Source organism: Stomoxys calcitrans, chromosome 1 (genome assembly GCF_963082655.1).
Source record: "Stomoxys calcitrans chromosome 1, idStoCalc2.1, whole genome shotgun sequence".
Classification (NCBI taxonomy): domain Eukaryota; kingdom Metazoa; phylum Arthropoda; class Insecta; order Diptera; family Muscidae; genus Stomoxys; species Stomoxys calcitrans.
This window is the reverse complement of record NC_081552.1, coordinates 208,092,067-208,114,578: the sequence shown is the minus strand read 5'-3', so window position 1 is coordinate 208,114,578 and position 22,512 is coordinate 208,092,067. Positions and strand designations below refer to the sequence as shown.

The window sequence follows — 22,512 nt, the reverse complement described above, 5'->3', positions numbered from 1 at the left end:
TGACAATATGGGACTCAAATGAAAGGTATTCGGGAGCAGATTACGAATATGGTCAGTAAGTAGGAATAGGCTTTATAATTTATTGATAACGGAAGGGGACAAACCCTCCCCCGTTACCCCAAAAGCACCACCCAAAATCAAAAGTGGACCGATATGGGTATGAAATGAAAGGTATTGAAGAGTAGAATGCGAATATGGTAGTAATAGAGATGGGTTTCTACCGGGTAAATACCCAACGCTTGAATGAAAAATGCTCCTTTTATGGGCTCAATACTCTATATCGGGATATCGGTCTATATGGCAGCTATATTCAAATATGGTCCGATCTGGACGATGTTCGACACAAAGGTGTAGCGGTCTATCAAAACTTACTGTTTCAAATTTCATCAAAATCGGATGAAAAATGCTCCTTTTATGAGCTCAATACTCTATATACGGAGATCGGTCTATATGGCAGCTATATCCAAATATGATCCGATCCAGACGATATCCAACAAAAAGGTGTAGAGAGGTACCAGAAATTTTTTGGAAAATGTTTTTATACCCAAGATATCTACAAAATTAAAGGGTAATTTTATTACCAAAATCAGTGTTCGGTTCGAAATGTGTTCATTCACCGTAACGTTGCGTCCAACAGCATCTTTGAAAAAATACGGTCCAATGATTCCACCAGCGTACAAACCACACCAAACAGTGCATTTTTCGGGATGCATGGGCAGTTCTTGAACGGCTTCTGGTTGCTCTTCACTCCAAATGCGGCAATTTTGCTTATTTACGTAGCCATTCAACCAGAAATGAGCCTCATCGCTGAACGGTGAATGAACACATTTCGAACCGAACACTGATTTTGGTAATAAAATTCAATGATTTGCAAGCGTTGCTCGTTAGTAAGTCTATTCATGATGAAATGTCAAAGCATACTGAGCATCTTTCTCTTTGACACCATGTCTGAAATCCCACGTGATCTGTCAAATACTAATGCATGAAAATCCTAACCTTAAAAAAATCACCCTTTATAAATACCCAACTTTTGGGTATAAATGGGTAAATACCCGGATATTAACCCAATTTACGGGGTTAATACCTTTTGGTATTTACCCATCGCACATCTCTAGGTATTAAAAATTGGGTCCAAGTACCCAGTGTGCCGCCCCAACCCTAAAACTTCTCAAAGCAGAGAATTTGAACGTTCATATCAATATGGAGGGAAAACCCCCCGAAAAACGCTCCAAATGGGCAGATTAACCAATTATGACTACATTGGACTGGGTTTGTTTGTCGGCTGAACCGATTTTCTTAAAATTTTCACAGATTGTGTATGTCGGTCTGGAAGAAAACATAGGCTATATAATTTTTTGATATCGTATGGGGCGGACTCTCCCCCATACCCCAAAAACACCGCCCAAAATCAAAAGATGGGCGAATGACACAATATGGGTATCAAATGAAAGGTATTGGAGAGTAGAATACGAATATGTTAAGTTTGAGTCTAAGTACCTAGCGAGCCGCCCCAACCCCAAAACTCCCCCAAACAGACATATTGGACATTCATATCAATATGGGACTCAAATGAAAGGTATTCGGGAGTAGATTCCGAATATTGTTAAAAAAAATTAATTACATGTAATGTGTGGTTTTCCCACACCTAAAAACCCTCCAAATGGGCACATTAGCCGACCATGGCTATATGGGACTCAAATGAAAGAAAATTGGGTGTAGATTAGGAAAATTATATCAAAGTTTGTGTTACGATATCTAGGTGGCGCTTAAATCACATTAAAAAGATAATTTGACTCATCATGACAATATGGGATTCAAATGAAAAGTATTTGAGATTCCTTTTCAACGAATATAGTTTTGGGGCCAAGTGTTTGTGGGTAAGCCCTCTAGGATCTCCTCAACTAAACTTATTTCCCGAACATATCAATATGGGTATCAAATGAAAGGTATTTGGGAGAAGATTACGAATATGACATTAAATGTTTCGTTCTGGTCTAGGTGGCGGGTATTCTCCTAAAAATACAGGAATACAGTTTTGGAGCCAAGTGTTTGTGGGTAAGCCCTCAAGCATCTCCTATGTGCCCTCAAGCAATATGCGTCTCAAATGAAAGGTATTTGGGAGAAGATTACGAATATGACATTCAATTTTTTGTTCTGGTCTAGGTGGCGGGTTTTCTCCTAAAAATACGTCAAATAGGTTCATTGACCCATTATAGCAATATGGGGCTCAAATGAAAGGTCTTTGAGAGTAGAAAACGAATGTGATGTCCAATTTTGGAGCCAAGTGTTTGGGGATACGACCTAAAGCAGTGAATTTCATTTTCGATACTTCCGGCATTTGACAGTAAAGAACGATTTTGATATCTATTTTCAGGGCAAAATGCCGGTGGGAGCCCCCCATCCCCAAAACACCCTCCAAAGGGTTCACGTTTACAGACTATGGCAATATGGGGCTCAAATTAAAGGGATTTGGAAGTGAAGCACAAATTTAATATCAGCATCATAGGCGGACATGGGCTGGGCTACAGTGGCACGAATTCGATATCCACATTCAGGACGAAGTGTCCCCACCCTAAAAAGACTTAAGAGAGTCAAAGAAGGCGCGGGCCCGGTTCGGCTAATATCAGTATATAGACCGAATTGACACAGATGTTGAAAGTCAGAACAGAAGACTTTGTGCCAAATTTTAGCCATATCAGAAGAAAATTTAAAGTGGGCTCTAGGGACTCAAGAAGTCAAAACTGGGTATCGGTTTAGATGGGGGCTATACCCAAATTTGAACCAATATGGCCCATTTGCTATGCCCAAAGACCTGCACAAGGTTTATATGGGGGCTATATCAGTTTATAGACTGATTCGAATCATACTCGTCACGGATGTTGGAAGTCAGAACACAAATCCTTGTGCCAAATTTTAGCCAGATCAGAAGAAAATTGAAATTGGGCTCTAGGGACTCAAGAAGTCAAAACTGGGTATCGGTTTATATGGGGGCTTTACCAAAATTTGAACCAATATGGCCCATTTGCTATGGCCAAAGACCTGCAGAAGTATCGGTGCAAAATTTCAAACGGATATATTTTCGTTCAAAACTATATTGAATTCGGGAGACGGATAGACGGGTGGACGGATGGACGGACATGTCTAGATTGATTCAGAATGTCAAGACGATCAAGAATATATGTATATACTATATAGGGTTTCGAATCAATATTTCGAGGTGTTGCAAATGGAATGACTAGATAAGTATACTCCCTTCCTATGGTGGGTGGGTATAAAAACTTAAGTTGAAGTAGGCAGCAGTTAGGGCGCCCCTGTAGCCGAGTTAGTAGCGTGCTTGGATTTCCATTGCAGGGGTCGTGGGTTCGATTCCCACCAGAAGCCTTGGTCTGTCGCTACTGTGGTCTGTAAAGAGCTGCCACTCTTACCCAATCTAACCTAGGCAGCATTTCGTCATTGCTTTCACTACGTTTTAAACCATTTTAATGGCATTCCGCCACTAAGCATCATCGTACATACATACTCGTACATACAACTGCACTTGTTACACTTGAAATATTATACCCAACAGTTTGCAGGTCAAAAATTCAATTCAGCTATGGCTTGTGGAGGAAGGAGCATGTCACATAACTGGGAACATTCATTGGGGCCTCATTTCGAGATTTACTTACCTCTCCAAAAGTATTCGTTGCATGACACACGTAAATGCCTGTATCCTGTCGATATGTGTGGGTTATGCCTAATTCCGAAACCATTCCATCGTCAAGTATCTGATCACGTATTGTGTATCTGTAATAGAACAAAGAAAGGAGTAAAAATGTGAAATATGATATAGAAATTACAAAAGCATTTGTTTCATTGTACAGGGTATGTAGTTGGTACCAGCCGGGGCATGTTGTTTATTCTATGTAAATTTCAAAGTCTACTTTAAGAACATGGGTAACATTTGGACCCACCACCATAGGGGGAATATTGATTTCGTCATTCCGTTTCCAACGGATGAAAATATCCTTTTGCAATCCTACAAAGTATTATATTTATGATCGTCATAATCGATTTAAAGAGGTCTGTAAGTTTGTCCGTCTGTCTGTCCGTCTATCTGTCCGTACGTCTGACCCTTCATAAAAGCCTTCAATAAATAACATCTTCGCTGAAATTTGGCACAGATATGTTTTTTTTATAACATGCAGGTTAAATTCTTAAACAGTCCAAATCGGACAATGTTGCAATATAGCTGCGATATAGACCTATTTTCCGGTATAAAGTTGAAAGTGCATATAAGGCGAATTTGTTATCCGACTTCGCTGAAATACGTAGCAGTAAGTTCTATTAAGACTCCCGACGTCCGACCTAAATATGGTTGAGATCGGACTATGGTTAGATACATTTGCCATATAGACCGATCTGTTGACTAAGGGTCCAAGGCCAATTAAAGGCGCATTGATAATCCGAAAGTACGACCCAAATACGGTCCAGTATTTAGAAATAACTGTCACCAGGGACGTAGTCAGGGGGTGGCTATGGGGCCCGAGCACACCCCCCTCCCCTCACCAAATTACCTAATATATAACAAGTAAAAGCGTGCTAAGTTCGGCCGGGCCGAATCTTATATACCCTAGACCATGGATCGCATTTGTCGAGTTCTTTTCCCGGCATCTCTTTTTAGGCAAAAAAGGATATAAGAAAAGATTTTCTCTGCTATTAGAGCGATATCAAGATATGGTCCGGTTTGGACCACAATAAAATTACATCTTGGAGACCTGTGTAAAATGTCAGCCAATTCGAATAAGAATTGCGCCCTTTGGGGGCTCAAAAAGTAAAATAGAGAGATCGATTTATATGGGAGCTGTATCGGGCTATAGACCGATTCAGACCATAATAAACACGTATGTTGATGGTCATGAGAGAATCCGTCGTACAAAATTTTAGGCAAATCAAATAATAATTGCGGCCTCTAGAGGCTCAAGTAGTCAAGTCCCAAGATCGGTTTATATGGCAGCTACATCAGGTTATTAACCGATTTGAACCATACTAGGCACAGTTGTTGGGTATTATAACAAAATAATACGTGCAAAAATTCATTCAAATCGGATAAGAATTGCGCCTTCTAGAGGCTCAAGAAGTCAAGACCCAAGATCGGTTTATATGGCAGCTATATCAGTTTATGGACCGATTTAAACCATACTTGGCACAGTTGTTGGGTATCATAACAAAACACGTCGTACATAATTTCATTCCAATCGGATAAGAATTGCGCACTCTAGAGCCTCAAAAAGTCAAGACCCAAGATCGGTTTATATGGCAGCTATATCAGGTTATGCACCGATTTGAACCAGACTTGGCACAATTGTTGGATATCATAACAAAACACGTTGTGCAAAATTTCATTCCAATCGGATAAGAATTGCGCACTCTAGAGGCTCAAGAAGTCAAGACCCAAGATCGGTTTATATGGCAGCTATATCAAAACATGGACCGATATGATCCATTTGCTATACCAACCGACCTGCACCTATGAGAAGTATTTGTGCAAAATTTCAAGCGGCTAGCTTTACGCCTTCGAAAGGTAGCGTGCTTTCGACAGACAGACGGACGGACATGGCTAGATCGACATAAAATGTCGCGACGATCAAGAATAAATACACTTTATGGGGTCTGAGACGAATATTTCGAGTAGTTACAAACAGAATGACGAAATTAGTATACCCCCCATCCTATGGTGGAGGGTATAAAAATCAATTTGTGTTTGTTTGTAGGTTTGTTTGTGTGTTCCTTATAGACCCAGAAACAGCTGAACCGATTTTCTTGAAATTTTCATTGATAGTGCATAATGATTCGGTGGTGAAAATAGGATACTAAATTTTTTTATATCTGAACGGGGAGCGTACCCTCCCCCTCACTCTAATTTTCAGAAACGCCAGATATCAGTGGTGCGATTTAAGCGAAATTTCGTGTGCTCTCTTATAGTAACCTACAAACAAAAATTTGGTATCCAAATTTCGGATGGGGTACCTGGGGGGCTGCCCCACCCTAAAACCTACCAAACATATATTTAGATCAATCACGACAATATGGGACTCAAATGAAATGTATTTAAGATTAGAAAACGTATCTGATATCCAATTGTCGGACCAAAGGTTTGGGGGATCACCCCAACCCCCAAAACAACCCTAAATCGGACATATTTACCGACTATGGCAATATGAGACTCAAATGAAAGGTATTTGCGAGTAAAATACGAATCTGATATCCAATTTTGGAACAAAGTTTCTGGGGGTCCACCCCTTACCCAAAACACCCCCCAAACAGGACTTGTTTACTGACCATGGCAACATGGAGCTTAAATGAAAGGTATTTGAGTATAGAATATGAATCTGATATCCAGATGTGGGGCCAAGTGTTTGAGGGGCCGCCCCGAGAACATCCCCCAAAGAAAAAAAATTTACGACCATAGCAATATGGGGCTTAAATGAAAGGTCTTTGGACGTAAGGCACAAATCTGATATCAATGGTCGGGCAAAGTGTCTATAGGGCCACCCGACCCCCATAACACCGCCCAAATAGGAAGTACTTGCTGACCATTGCAATATGAGGCTCAAATAAGAGGTATTTTAGAGTAGAATCATTTTCAAAGTCAAGTCACTGAGTGGCGGCCCCATCCCCCAAAACACCCTCAAAATCGGTCATGTTGGCCGACTATGGAAAAATGGAGCTCAAATGAAGGGTATTCAGGAGTAGACCATGAATCTGACATCATCATTCGGGACCAACTGTCTAGGTGACGTCCCACCACCATAACAACCCCCAAGTAGGTTGTATTTGCTCACCAAGACAATTTGGGTCTTCAAGACAGTTGAGCTCGATGTTCATAGTTTTTAGGGCCCATACCCCAAACCGGATATATTTGCTGGCCTTTTCAATAAGGGGTTTAAGTGAATGGTATTGAGATTCGATGCTGATATTTTTTCAGGACTAAGTGCATGGGTGGCCGTCCCACCACCCTACATACCCCTCAAACTGGACATATTTGTGGATTACGGCAAAGAGGGGCTTAAATCTGATATGTTTTAGGGCCAAGTGTGACAGGGACGACTCATCTCATAAACTCCCCCTGAACCACACATATATACCGACTATAGCAATATGTAGCTCAAATGTGGTTTTTGAGAGTGGTTTATGAATCTGATATCCACTTTGGGGGCTAAGGGTTTGGCTACTCCAATCCACCACCAAAGCCAAAAGAATGAAGTAGATCTAACATCCAAACTTTAATGGGAGGACCCTCCCCTCAGCTTATTTTTTAAAACGCCGGATCTCGAAGATGGGTGCATCGATTTACGCAAAATTTAGTTTGTTTATGTTTGGGATGTCTAGGGTGGCCGCCCCAGCTCTAAAGCCCGCCAAATTGAAATATAGACAAATAATGACACTATTAGGCTTAATAGACAGGTATTTGATACTACAGGGGGTATCACGAATCAGATACAGGGGGGTCCACCTCAGCACACCAAACACACCCTTATGCCGGGCATGTTAAGGCTCAAATGTTAGAAATTTGGGAGTAAAGCACCAATATGATATACACATTGGGGTAAAATATCTGAAAGGCCATACCAGCACCACCAAACAGAACTTTTATCCTGACCGTGCCAATATAGGGCTCAGAAAAAGGTCGAAATATGCCAACCACCACTGTGGTATGTTGGCTTCAACTCGTCCAACCTAATTATTGTAGTTAATACTTCACTCCTCTCTACCATATCTTTCCAATGAACTTTGCATTAAAGTTTCTTCATTAATTTAATTAAGTTATAAAATTACAAACATAACTTTGCTCCTTCTTAGCTGGAGTTTTTGTTAAGCATATTTAATGGGAAACAAATTTATGTTGCAACAAGAATCTATTGCCTTATTGCGCATTTGTCTTATGCCAACTAGAAAGGGATATGCTGGAAAATAGTAGGTCATAGTTTGCAAAAATTATCACGTATGCTTGAGACCATGTCCCTTCTTCCCGTTTATGGGAGAAGGGGACTGACGTGCATTTTGTTTAACGTTTCAACTTTTCTACAGTTTCTCACAGCACATGGGGCATGGTGGTTATGGGGTAGAATACTAGTATTCAACTAGGATTCCGAAATATTTACCATCATACATCTTTGTTGGATGTCAACAAAGAAAAGCGCACAACAAGCTGCGACGTTGTACTTAAAATATATGACACAACATTAAGCTTCCGCTTCAGTGACTGAGTCCCTGAGTGTAACTGTGTTACTTTATCCTTCGGATGCAGCTCCGCGACACGAACCTTCCTTTTATACTCCATAATGGCAAACAGACATGGCAAACAGACTTTTCCCAGTGGCCGTAGAGAGACATGGGTAATGGAGAGAGTACACGTTGTAACATTTAATTCCTTCACTTAGTTATATGCGTCGACACACTCACAACATTTCTGAAGCATTTGAAAGGTATAACAAATAACCAGAATCGTTTCCATTTACACTGAAAAACTTTTTTTTTTACTAATTTTAAAGATTTGAGCCAAAGATTAGGATGCCTAATATTCCAACTTTTTAAGGAAACATTCGCTTTGGAGAAAAAAAATTTCTTCATATTAAGGATTTTTATACCCACCACCATCGGATGGTGCCATACCGTCTAAAACACCTCGAAATATTGATCCAGGACCACATCTTATATAAAAGATTCAATTTGTGTTTGTTTGTTTGTTCCGTATAGACTCAACAAGTAAAAGCGTGCTAAGTTCGGCCGGGCCGAGTCTGATATACCCTACACCATGGATCGCATTTGTCGAGTTCTTTTCCCGGCATCTCTTTTTAGGCAAAAAAAGGATATAAGAAAAGATTTGCTCTGCTATGAGAGCGATATGAAAATAGGGTCCGGTTTGGACCACAATTAAATTATATGTTGGAGACCTGTGTAAAATGTCAGCCAATTCGAATAAGAATTGCGCCCTTTGGGGGCTCAAGAAGTAAAATAGAGAGATCGATTTATATGGGAGCTGTATCAGGCTATAGACCGATTCAGGCCATAACAAACACGTACGTTGATGGTCATGAGAGGATCCGTCTTACAAAATTTCTCAAATCGGATAATAATTGCGACCTCTAGAGGCTCAAGAAGTCAAGATCCCAGATCGGTTTATATGGCAGCTATATCAGGTTATGAACCGATTTGAACCTTATTTGACACAGTTGTTGAAAGTAAGAAAAAAATTGGTCTTGCAAAATTTCAACCAAATCGGATAGGAATTTCGCCCGCTAGAGGCTCAAGAAGTCAAAACCCAAGATCGGTTTACATGGCAGCTATATCAGGTTGTGGACCGATTTGAACCATACTTGACACAGTTGTTGGATATCATAACAAAACACGTCGTGCAAAATTTCATTCCAATCGGATAAGAATGGGGCTCTCTAGAGGCTCAAGAAGTCAAGACCCAAGATCGGTTTATATGGCAGCTATATCAGGTTATAGACCGATTTAGACAATACTTGGCACAGTTGTTGGATATCATAACAAAACACGTCGTGTAAAATTTCATTCCAATCGGATAAGAATTGCGCCCGCTAGAGGCTCAAGAAGTCAAAACCCAAGATCGGTTTATATGGCAGCTATATCAGGTTACAGACCGATTTGAGCTATACTTGGCACAGTTTTTGGATATCATAACAAAACACGTCGTGTAAAATTTCATTCCAATCGGATAAGAATTGCGCACTCTAGAGGCTCAAGAAGTCAAGACCAAAGATCGGTTTATATGGGAGCTATATCAAAAAATGGACCGATATGGTCCATTTACAAAACCAACCGACCAACACTAATAAGAAGTATTTGTGCAAAATTTCAAGCGGCTAGCTATACTCCTTCGGAAGTTAGCGTGCTTTCGACAGACAGACGGAAGAACGGACGGACATGGCTAGATCGACATAAAATGTCGCGACGATCAAGAATATATATACTTTATGGGGTCTCAGACGAATATTTCGAGTAGTTAGAAACAGAATGACGAAATTAGTATAACCCCCATCCTATGGTGGAGGGTATAAAAACGGCCGCATCGATTACCTTGAAAGTTTCAAGGTAATCAGTATAATTTTTTGATATCGGGAGGGGAGTTTCAAGGTAATCGGTATAATTTTTTGATATCGGGAGGGGGGCGGACCCTCCCCTTTACCCACAAAGTCCTACCCAAAAATAAAAGTGGATCGATCGACACAATATGGGATTCAAATGAAAGGTATTCAAGAGTAGAGTACGAATTTCATAACAAAAGTTGGGTCCAAGTACCTAGGGGGCCCCTAAACCCCTTAAAATAGGTTTATTTGACGATCATGCCACTATGGGACTCAAATAAAAGGTATTCGAGAGTATATTACGACTATGGTCAGGAAGTAGGAAAAGGATTTATAATTTATTGATAACGGAAGGGGGCGGACCCTTCACCGTTACCCCAAAAACACCAATCAAAATCACAAGTGGACCGATAAGGACAATATGGGTATCAAATGAAAAGTATGCGGGAGTAGATAACGAATCTGGCATACAAATTCATGCCGAAGTATATGGGGTCACTCCAGCCCCACAAAAACGCCCAAAATGGGCATATTAGCCAATCACGGATATATGGGACTCGCTTTGTTTGTTCCGTATATACTGAAAAAGGGCAGAACCGATTTTCTTCCGAAATCAAAATATTATACCGATTACCTTGAAAGTTTTAAGGTAATCGGTCATCTCTTTGGGGTCAGACCACCTCCCCATAATTCCCACCATCGACCGACCACCCGACTTCATAACCTCTGAGCGCCGGACGTTTATCAATCAGATGAAGGCCGATTGGACTGACTTCAGATAGTACACCAATCGCTGACCAAGCGGAATATCAAGCAGGTCTAGACAACATTCATGCAGACACGGTAGCAGATGCGATTAATAGCTACCGGGTGAATAGAGTCCTTGGAGAAAGACCGCCTTCCATTGCACTTGAAGAAATTGACCTCTCTCGGCAAACCGTCAAGTAGTTCTGGCTCAATTACGTTCCGGCAGACGCAGCCGCCTCAACTCCTACAGAGCAAGGATTGATGCCGACGTGCAAATGTATGTCCCGATTGTAACCAGGGACTTACATTGGACTGCACTCATTGATATATGAGAAGTTTGCCACTGTTCCTTAATGGAATGTTCATGGGCAAATTTGCAATATGCATGTCCGGTGGTATATTGGAAATTAAATTTAAAGATAGCATCTTTTTTTTAAGTTTTGGTTCGTTTTCATTGCTAAGCGCCTACGAATAAGGAAACATCTTCGATTTTGGGACAACTTCGGGTGGATGAACAAAGAGGTACGTTCGCAAGTTCATCCAGATCACAGAAGAAACGGATCTCCAGAAAGAAGAGCCTTCATCTCTGCAGACATGAACACAGCAAGTGCTCAATAGACTCCTCTTCACCCTCATCGAGACAACTCCTACAGAAGTCATTGCGCGGTACACCCATGCGCGCCGCCATGCGACCTATGGCACAGTGTCCGGTTATGACCCCTGTCGAGGTACTCATCGGCCTCTTACCGAAGGCCAGCAACTCTCTCGTCCTCCTCCAGCCATAGAGCCTTTGCAGTCCGGCAACCATTCACCGATTCCCACCCCGCCACCGACGCCGCCCTGGCCATCCCTCCTACTGTGTTCAGTAGCTCGACAAATGGCACATAGGCAAGACCGGTGACTGATTTGCCCGGTGTAGACGAACCCCTCATGGCGCACTCTGGAATCCCCTCATGCCCAGGAACACATACCAGCGTTACATTGTGGGCCCGGAGGCTATCCAGGGACTCTAAACAATCTGCCACTCGATCTCACTATCCTCGACTTTAAGGCCTTGAGCGCCGCCATACTGTCCACATAAATCCTGAGTTTTTAGAGCGGTAAATACATTACCAAAATTTCTCTTGCTGAAAGACCGTACACTCGTCCGGCAGTCTCAGAGACATACTGATATTGAGTGCATCAGAGTAGACCCTCAATCCAGTCCCTGACTCCATCTTGGAGCCATCGGTGTAGATCGAGGTCTCATCTTCTTCAAGTACAGCATTCACCCTCCATTAGTCGCTCTCAGGGAATCGAATCGCGAATGCTCTCACTCCAGCTGGCACTGGTGCCAGGTAGTCGGAGATCCCCTTCAGCATGCAAAATATCACTTAAATCGATGCACCCATCTTTGAGTTCTTGCGTTTTTGAAAATTGAGATGTGGGGGAGGGTCATCCCCCTCACGGATATCACAATATGAAGTGTCCTATTTTCACCGGGGGTCTAACTTTACCAAAATTTTAGCCAAATCGGACAAGAAGTCAAATCGGGAGATCGGTTTACATGGGAGCTATGTCAGGTGGTCTATAACCTGACATAGCTCCGATTTGAACCGTACTTATCACAGTTGATGGAAGTCGTAATAGAACACTACGTGCAAAATTTTAGACAAATCGGACACAAAATGGGCCTCCTACTAGCTCATGGTGTCAAATCGGGATTTTTGGAGTTTCCTGGGGCTCAAGATGTCAAATCAGGAGATCGGTTTATATGGGAGCTATATCAGGTTATATATCATCCCCCCTTCGCGGATATCACAAAATTAAATGCCCTATTCCCACCGGGGGTCAAACTTTACCAAAATTTTAGCCAAGTCGGACAAAAATTGCGGCTTCAAGGAACTCAAAATGTCAAATCCGTAGATCCATTTATATGGGAGCTATGCCAGGTTATAGACCGATTTGAACCGTACTTGGCACAGTTGTTGTAAGTCGTAACAGAACACTATGTGCTAACATTTTGGCTAAATCGGACAAAAACTGCGGCTTGCAGGAGCTCAAGGTGTCAAATAGGGAGATCGGTTTATAGGGGAGCTTTAACTGGTTAGAGATAGAAATTTCAGCCAAATCATTCAAAAATTGCTGCTTGTAAGGGCTGCAGAATTTAAATAGGCATATCGGTTTATATGGCAACTTCATATATATTTGAACCGATATGGACCATTTTTCAACCGATATGGACCATTTAGAAGAGTTTGTCCAAAATTTCAAGCGGCTAGCTTTACGCGTTGGACCGCTATAGTGATTTCGTCAGACGGATGGAGTGATTTATGGAGCATTTTGAGATGGCTTTTAGTGTTTGTGGCTTATTTTGACGATTGTTACAAAAAGTAGGTTGAGTCGATTAAAATATATTCCCGATCTGTAGTTTTTATACCCACCACCGAAGGATGGGGGTATATTCATTTTGTCATTCCGTTTGCAACACATCGAAATATCCATTTCCGACCCTATAAAGTGTATATATTCTTGATCAGCGTAACAATCTAAGACGATCTAGACATGTCCGTCCGTCTGTCTGTTGAAATCACGCTACAGTCTTTAAAAATAGAGATATTGAGCTGAAATTTTGCACAGATTCTTTTTTTGTCCATAAGCAGGTTAAGTTCGAAGAAGGGCTATATCGGACTATATCTTGATATAGCCCCCATATAGACCGATCCACCGATTTAGGGTCTTACGTCCATAAAAGCCACATATATTATCCAATTTTGCTGAAATTTGGGACAGTGAGTTGTGTTGAGCCCTTCGACATCTTTCTTCAATTTGGCCCTGATCGGTTCAGATTTGGATATAGCTGCCATACAGACCGATGTCTCGATTTAAGGTTTTGGGCCCATAAAAGCCACATTTATTATCTGATTTTGCTGAAATTTTGGATAGTGAGTTGTGTTGAGCTTTTCGACATCTTTCGTCTATTTGGCCCAGATCGGTCCAGATTTGGATATAGCTGTCATATATACCGATCCTCCGATTTAAGGTTTTGGACCCAGCCACATTTATTATCTGATTTTGCTGAAATTTGGGACAGTGAGTTGTGTTAGGCTCTTCGACGTACTTCTTCAATTTGGCCCAGATCGGTCCAGATTTGGATATAGCTGCCATATAGACCGATCCTCATATTTAGGATCTTAGGCCCATTAAACCCTCATTTATTAACCGATTTTGCTGAAATTTGGGACAGTGAGTTGCCTCGGGCCCTTCGACATCTTTCTTCAATTTGGCCCTGATCGGTTCAGATTTGGATATAGCTGCCATACAGACCGATCTCTCGATTTAAGGTTTTGGGCCCATAAAAAGCGCATTTATTGCCCGATGTCGCCGAAATTTGGGACAGTGAGTTGTCTTGGGCCCTTCGATGTTTGTCTTCAATTCTCAGATCGGGCCAGATTTAGATATAGCTGCCATATAGACCGATCTCTCGGTTGAACAATGACTTGTTTTTTTTTTTTTTTTGGCAAAATTGTGGGGTGATTTTAATTTAGAGGACTAATTTTTCTGACTAATTTTTATACCCTCCACCATAGGATGGGGGTATACTTATTTCGTCATTCTGTTTGTAACACCTCGAAACATGCGTCTAAGACCCCATAAAGTATATATATTCTTGATCGTCATGTCATTTTAAGTCGATCTTGCCATGTCAGTCCGTCTGTCTGTCGAAAGCACGCTAACTTTCGAAGGAGTAAAGCTAGCCGCTTCATTAGCGTAGGTCGGTTGGTATTGTAAATGGGCCAAATCGGTCCATGTTTTGATCGAGATGCCATATAAACCGACCTTGGGTCTTGACTTCTTCAGCCTCTGGAGGGCGCAATTCTCGTCTGATTTAACTGAAATTTTGCACGTAGTGTTTTAGTAGCACTTCCAACAACTACGCTAAGTATAGTTTTAATCGGTCCATGTTTTGATCGAGCTGCCATATAAACCGACCTTGAGTCTTGACTTCTTCAGCCTCTAGAGGGCGCAATTCTCGTCTGATTTAACTGAAATTTTGCACGTAGTATTTTATTAGCACTTCCAACAACTACGTTAAGTATGGTTTTATTCGGTCTATGTTTTGATATAGCTGCCATATAAACCGATCTTGGGTCTTGACTTCTTGAGCCTCTAGAGGACGCAATTCTCATTCGATTTGGCTGAAATTTTGTACAACGGCTTATCTCATTACTTTCAACATACGTGTCTAATATGGTCTGAATCGATCGATAGCTTGATACAGCTCCCATATAAACCTATCTCCTGATTTTGCTTCTTGAGCCCCTACAAGGCGCAATTCCCGATCTATGTTTTTTTTTTGAAAAATTGTGCGACGATTTTATTTTAGAGGATTAAAAGCAGATTTTTCCGACTAATTTTCTTTTCTTACCAGGCATCTTATCTTACTAAGTATCTTATTGATTGTTATCATTTTTGTGTATACATTTTCAATTTGCTATCGTATAGCAAAACTCAAATCGACTCCATAATATTTGGATTCGATTTTCTACGAAGTCATTTAAAAGAATAATCGCTAAAGCCGCTTATGGGTAGTGAGTGCAGCAATACAATGACTCACCTGGTGTCCATCGACTCATCGATGGTCTGTTGAGTGGCCTGCAACTTCCAATGAATATCAATGGGGTTGTCTCCCTGCACGTTGCATTGTATATGAACTTGTTTTCCTTTGGCCACTGAGATTTGTTTGGTTTTTGTTTGAAAATGTGCTGGAACTGTGAAAAAAAAAAGTTAGAGCTTATATAGAACACAAAGTACCTGATAACGAGTTGCAATGAATGGCATCTGATGAATGAAAAGTAGCCACAATGCCTGGGCTACTACTCAAACATTATCAGCGATTGCGAAGAAAAAGCCTATTTAGGTCATTCCATTTATGCTTACCATTTACTTTGAGGAATATCACTTTGCTTACGCCAGAGCCAATGCTGTTTTTGGCCTCGCACAGAAAGTGTCCCTGAGATTCTTTGGTGATTTTTTTAAAGAGGATTGTGCCATTGGCAAATGATTGCACGGTGGGCTCATAAATGAAATCCTTGTATTCACCCGGTGTGGGACCTATGGCTTTTTTCCAGGTAATTGTGGGCTTTGGGTAGCCCGAGGATTGACAGTGCAGATGCACATCATCCCCAGCTTGGGCACTGGAATCCTTTGGCTCCAATATCCATTTCGGTGGCACATTGACGGTAAGTGGCACAGCAAAGCGTTCGGTGCCAGCCACATTTTGAGCAATGCAAGTATAATTGCCCGAATGTTCTGAGGTGATGTGTTCAATGACCAAACTTGCCGAGTATTCATCCAAGCGTCGTACAACTTCATTGCTGAAATCCAAATGATGAGAGGTAAAAGTAAAAACAATTTAATGGTGAGACAATACAGTAAATTTCAATATCCTAAGGAGATGAAATTAAAGAGAGAAAGTAAAATAGACTAAACTAGGCCAATACTCGTATGCCCAAACACATTTTTTGAAGGACATTTGGTCCATTACCACCTAAGAGTTGTATCCCTTGACGCTCGGTTGTACATATCGGAGTGACCCGATGGATTCCTTCATCGGCAAGGGCTGACGACTCAGTGTACAACACACTGCTACAACAACAACTACCTAGGAGTATATGTGTGTCCATAGTGTAATCTGTCAAAACTATCTCGTCCTGTCGATGTATTTGTGGAGAGCTTTCAGAGAAACGCTTAGAAGATAACCTTACTCAAGATAATACGACTTCTACTACTAAATTTCCCATGAATATTCCAATAAGGAACAAGGTTTACTTCTCTCATATGAATGAGTGCAGTCTGAATAAGCTTTAAGCTCTACGATAAGGGGCCTCCTTTTTTATGTCAAGTTCGTAGGGCGTGATGGTCACTAAGCATCACTAGGTAGAGAAGTTTCAACATGGCAGGATACCTCACAAATGTAGCCAGTGTTAGTAAGAGGACAACCAAATTTCTGAAAATATTTTTTCTGATGTTCAAGCCGGGATTTGAAACCAGGAGTTCGGATTTGAACCCAGGAGTTGGGATTTGAACCCATGAGTTCGGATTTGAAGCCATGAGTTCGAATTTGAACCCATGAGTTCGTCATGCTTACTTCTGGGTCGAGGTGGCCTCCATTAAAAGATAATAAGGCAGCAATAGCTGAAGGTTTTTCAATTAGTAGCCAACTTACTCGTATAGTGGAGTATAATAGAAAGTTGGATTAGTCGGTCAGCAAAGAAAATCAATCAACGTACAGGAAAGAGTATAGATTTCTAGTAGCGATAAAAAAACTGAACGAGTTTTTTTCAACATTTTTACCTGTTAGGACGAACATCATTAAATTTTACAATTTTTTGTTTGCTCCACTTTCGAGACGAGCTCAATGATCGGAGATGGAAATGTCTATTAGCTGTACTTTTCCCAATGCATGTATTTTTGTTTAATGACAGACATTCTTTCTGTGGCAAATTACACTTCTGCCGTACTACACATGATTTTGTGCATCTGTTGGACAACGGCAACGGCTTTCGCTGTTGCTCCGTGTGCCCAGGTTTGAACCCGGCCGGCTGAATTTTTCATTTTTCAAGTTTTCTGCCTGTTGGGGCGAAGATCGTTACATTTTACAATTTTTTGTTTGTTTCTCTTTCGAGACGAGCTCAATGATTGGAGATGCAAATTGGAAACCACGCTCGACAACCCTGTCTATTAGCTGTACTTTTCCCAATGCATGTATTTTTGTTTAATGACAGACATTCTTTCTGTAGCAAATTAAACTTCTTTCGTACTGCACATGATTTTGTGCATCTGTTGAAGAGACAACATGTAATGCGTTTTTATCCCTCTGATTGCCGAAATCTCAGTGAAAGAGTCTAATTCTTCTCAATCTCCTAGTATCTTGGACCACGCAGTCTTGCCATAAGATGCCGTAAACACATTTTTTCAGATATCCAAGACGCAATAATGCTTAAAGCCTTGTCAACAGGTCTAAAGGAAAGTAAAGAATAGTTGCGATGTTTTCCGATATCGCATTTAACATTTAAACCAATAAAGAAGTACTTAACTCACAAAGACTGTTGTTTTACCCATTTTTCCCAAAAAAAAATGTCCTTCAAGTATCATTCGTAAAGGAAAAATAAGTTTAAGTACTCTTTCCCAGGTAGGGTAGTTTTAGTACGATTTTTTAAAGGACAGGGTAGTTCAAGTACCCTATCCCACAAAATAGGGTAGTTTAAAAAGCTTTACCAAATGAAACGGTATTTTTGGTACTAGTAGTTCCATTGTGTAGTTTCATTACGTTTCCCAATAGAAAAGATAGTTATAGTACACTTTCCCAAAGCAAAGGGTAGTTTTAAAAGCATTTCCCAAAGGCAAAGGTAGTTTAAGTAATCTCTCCCAAAAGAAAGGCTAGCATTAGTACCCTTTAGAGGGTAGTACCCTAGAAGGGGTAGTTTTAGTACCCTTTCGCATAGGAAAGTATAGAAAAACATAGTTTTGGTAACTTTTCTAATAGAAACGGCCAGTTTTAGTAGCCTTTCACAGAGTAAAAACTAGTTTCAGTAACATTTCCTAAAGGAAAGGCTAGTACTAATTTCCCAAAGGAAAGACTAGGTATAATACCCTATCAAAAAAGAAAGGCTAGTTTAACCGCCATTTCCCAACGGAAACACTAGTTTAAGTACACTTACCCAAAGGAAAGGGTATTTTTGGTGGCCTTTCATTGAGGAAAGCGTAGTTTCTGTACCCTTTCTCAAAAAGGGTAGTTTGGTTACCCTTTCCTTTTGGAAAGGGTTGTACCCTTTCTCTAAGGAAAGGGTAGTTCTGGTACAATTTTCCTAAGGAAAGGGTTGCTATGGTAGCCTTTCCCAAGGGAAAAGCCTTAAGTACCCTTTCAAAAAGGAAAAACTAGCTATAATACCCTTTCAAAAAAAGAGAAGTTTACCGTTTCCCAACGGAAAAGCTGGTTTAAGTATTTTCTCCCAAAGGATAGGTTAGTTTTGGTACCCTTTCTTTAAGGAAAGCGTAGTTTTGGTACAATTTCTCTAAGGAAGGGGAAGTCTTGGTACCCTATCCCTAAGGAAATGGCAGTTTTGGTACCCTCTCCCCCAGAAAGGGAAGAATTGATGCCCTTTCCCTAAGAAAATGGCAGTTTTGATACCCTTTCCTAAGAAAAGGGTAGCTTTGGTACCCTTTCCTAAGAAAAGGGTAGCTTTGGTACCCTTTTCTAAGAAAAGGGTAGCTTTGGTACCCTTTTCTAAGAAAAGGGTAGCTTTGGTACCCTTACTAAGGAAAGAGTAGCTTTTGGGACCTTTTCCTAAAGAAAAGGTAGTTCTGTACCCTTTTATACGGAAAGGGTAGTTTCGGTACCCTTTCCCTTAGGAAAGGGTAGTTAACCTTTCCTTTAGAACCTTTTCCTTAAGAAATGGGTACAGTTTTCGTACACTTTCGTAAAAAAAAGAATGGTTTTGAAACCCTATCCCTAAGAAAAGGGTAGTTTTGGTACCCTTTCCCTAAGGAAAGGGTAGTTTTGGAACATTTTAGACGGAAAGGGTAGTATAGGTACCCTTTCCCTGGGGAAAGGGTAGTTTTGGGACCCTTTCTCTGAGGAAGGGTAGTTTTGGTATCCTTGTATTCGGAAAGGGTAGTATTGGTAGCCTTTTATACGGAAAGGGTAGTTTCGGTACCCTTTCCCTTAGAAACTTTTCCTTAAGAAATGGGTAGTGTTAGTACCCTTTCCCTGTGAAAAGGGCAGTTTTCGTACACTTTCGTAAAAAAAGAATGGTTTTGAAACCCTTTCCCTAAGAAAAGGGTAGTTTTGGTTCCCTTTCCCTAAGGAAAGGGTAGTTTTGGAACATTTTAGACGGAAAGGGTAGTATAGGTACCCTTTCCCTGAGGAAAGGGTAGTTTTGGGACCCTTTTTTTGAGAAGGGGTAGTTTTGGTATTCTTGTATTCGGAGAGGGTAGTATTGGTAGCCTTTTGTACGGAAAGGGTAGTACTGGTACCCTTTCCCTTAGGAAAAGGTAGTTTACCCTTTCCCTTAGAACCATTTCCTTAAAAAATGGATGGCTTTAGTACACTTTCCCTATGGAAAGGGTAGTTTTGGTACACTTTCCGTAACAAAAGGTAGTTTTGGTACCCTTTCGCTAAGGATAGGATAGTCTTGGTACCCTTCCTCTGAGGAAAGGGTAGTTTCGGTACCCTTTCCCTTAGGAAAGGGTAATTTACCCTTTCCCTTAGAACCTTTTCCCTAAGAAATGGGTAGCCTTAGTAACCTTTCCCTATGGAAAGGGCAGTTTTCGTACACTTTCGTAAAAAAAGTGGTTTTTGGTACCCTTTCCCTAAGAAAAGGGTAGTTTTGGTACCCTTTCCCTTAGAACCTTTTCCTTAAGAAATGGGTAGCCTTAGTAACCTTTCCCTATGGAACGGGCAGTTTTCGTACACTTTAGTAAAAAAAGTGGTTTTGGTACCCTCTCCCTAAGGGAATGGGTAGTTTGGTACCCTTTCCCTAAGAAAAGTGTAGTTTTGGTAGGAAAGGGTAGTTTTGGGACACTTCCCTGTGGAAACCTTTGGTAGCTTGGTATCGTTTTATTCGGAAAGGGTAGTATTGGTACCCTTTTGTACGGAAAGGGTAGTACTGGTACCCTTTCCCTTAGGAAAAGATAGTTTACTCCTTCCCTTAGAACCATTTCCTTAAAAAATGGGTGGCTTTAGTACACTTTCCCTATGGAAAGGGTAGTTTTGGTACACTTTCCGTAACAAAAGGTAGTTTTGATACCTTTTCGCTAAGGATACGATAGTCTTGGTACCCTTCCTCTGAGGAAAGGGTAGTTTCGGGACCCTTTCACTGAGGAAAGGGTTGTTTTGGGACCCTTTCCCAAAGGAAAAGGTATTTTTGGTACGCTTTTATATGGGAAGGGTAGTTTTGGTACCCTTTTTCTAAGGAAAGGGTAGTTTTTGTACCATCTATCTTAGGAAAGGGAAGTTTTGGGACCCTTTCTCCTAGGAACGGATAGTTTTGGTACCCTTTCCCGAAGGAAAGGATAGTTTTGGTACCTTTTTATACGGAAATATAAGAATGGTACCCTTTCCCTTAGAAAAGGGTAGTTTACTCTTTCCCTTAGAACCCTTTCCTTAAGAAATGGGTAGCTTTAGTACCATTTCCCTATGAAAAGGGTAGTTTTGTTACAATTTCCCTAAAAAAGGGTAAATTTGGTACCCTTTCCCTAAGAAAAGGGTAGTTTTGGTATCTTTTTCCTAGGGGAAGGGTAGTTTTGGTACCCTTTCCCCAAGGAAAGGGAAATTTTGGTACCTATTCCCTAAGGAAAGGGTAGCATTGGCGCCCTTTCCCTAACGAAAGGGTAGTTTTGGTGCCCTTTCCTTAAGAAAGGGGTAGTTTTGGTACCCTTCCCTAAGGAAAGGGTAACTTTGGTACCCTTTCCTTAAGAAATGGCTAGCTGTGATACCCATTCCTTAAGAAATGGGTAGCTTTGGTATCCTTTCCCTATGGTAAGGGAAGTTTTAGTACACTTTCCGTAAAAAAGGGTAGTTTTGGTACCCTTTTTATACGAAAAGGGTAGTTTTGGTAACCTTTCCCTAAGGAAATGGTAGGAAAGGGTAGTTTTGGTTCCTTTTCTCTGAGGAAAGTGTAGTTTGGTACCCTTTTCTAAGGGAGAAGGTAGTTTTATTACCCGTTGCCTAGGGAAAGAGTATTAGTAGTACCCGCTCCCTAATTAAAGTGTATTTGTAGTACTTTTTCAATAGGGAAAGGGTACTAGAACTAAGGAGAGAATAGTTTTAGTAACCGCTCCCTAAGGAAAGGGTAGCTGTAGTAATTTTTCAATAGGGAAAGGGTACTAGAAATAAGGAAAGCCTAATTTTTGTACCCGTTGCATAAGGAAAGGGTAGTTTTAGCACCCTTTCCCGAAGGAAATGGTAGTTTTTTTACCCTTTTCCTAAGGAAAGAAAAGTTTTATTACTCTTTCCCAAAAGTAACGGGTAGTTTTAGCAGCCTTTCACAATGGAAAGCGAAGGTTTAGTACCCTCTCCCAAAGTAACGGGTAGTTCTAGTACCCTTTCCAAAAGAAAGGGTAGTTTAAGACCCTTTCCCTAAGGAAATGGTAGATTTAGTACCCTTTCCTTAAGGAAATGGGGGTTTTAGTACCCCTTCCCAAAGCAAAGCGTAGGTTCAATACTCTTTCCCAAAGAAAAGCGTAGTTTAAGTACCCTTTCCCAACAGAAAGGGTAGTTTTAGTAACCTTTTCCAAAGGAAATGGTAGTGTAGGGACCTTTCCCTATGGAAAGGATAGTTTTAGTGCCCTTTCACAAAAGAAGGGGTAGTTTTAGCACCCTTTTCCTATGGAAAGCGTAGGTTTAGCACCATTGTCAATGGAAAGAGTAGTTTTAGCACCCTTTGCCTATGGAAAAGGTTGTTTCAGTACCCATTCTTTATGGAAAGGGTAGTTTTAGTTCCATTTCTCTATGGATAGTAGTTTTAGCACCCTTTGCTTATGGAAAAGGTAGTTTCAGTACCCATTCCTTATGGAAAGGGTAGTTTTAGTACCGTCTCTCTATGGAAAGGGTAGTTTTTGTACCCTTTTGCTATGAAAATAGTAGTTTTAGTGCCCTTTCGCTATAAAACTGGTAGTTTTAGTACCT

General features: G+C 40.9%; 1 protein-coding gene across 4 annotated transcripts in view; it reads right to left on the bottom strand.

Moving 5' to 3' along the window:
- The window catches only part of LOC106093173 (cell adhesion molecule Dscam2), a 324,166-nt gene that overhangs the window by 55,564 nt on the left and 246,090 nt on the right, over nucleotides 1–22,512 (bottom strand). For all 4 annotated transcript variants that reach the window (XR_009398464.1, XM_059369629.1, XM_059369636.1 and 1 more), the window contains exons 17-19: nucleotides 15,762–16,198; nucleotides 15,439–15,592; nucleotides 3,669–3,786 (exon numbers count right to left, since the gene is read on the bottom strand). Coding sequence is in view for 3 of the 4 variants with exons in the window: in XM_059369629.1 (XP_059225612.1) it covers nucleotides 3,669–3,786; nucleotides 15,439–15,592; nucleotides 15,762–16,198 (709 nt within the window). In the remaining variant the exon portion in view is untranslated. The remainder of the gene's footprint in view (nucleotides 1–3,668; nucleotides 3,787–15,438; nucleotides 15,593–15,761; nucleotides 16,199–22,512) is intronic.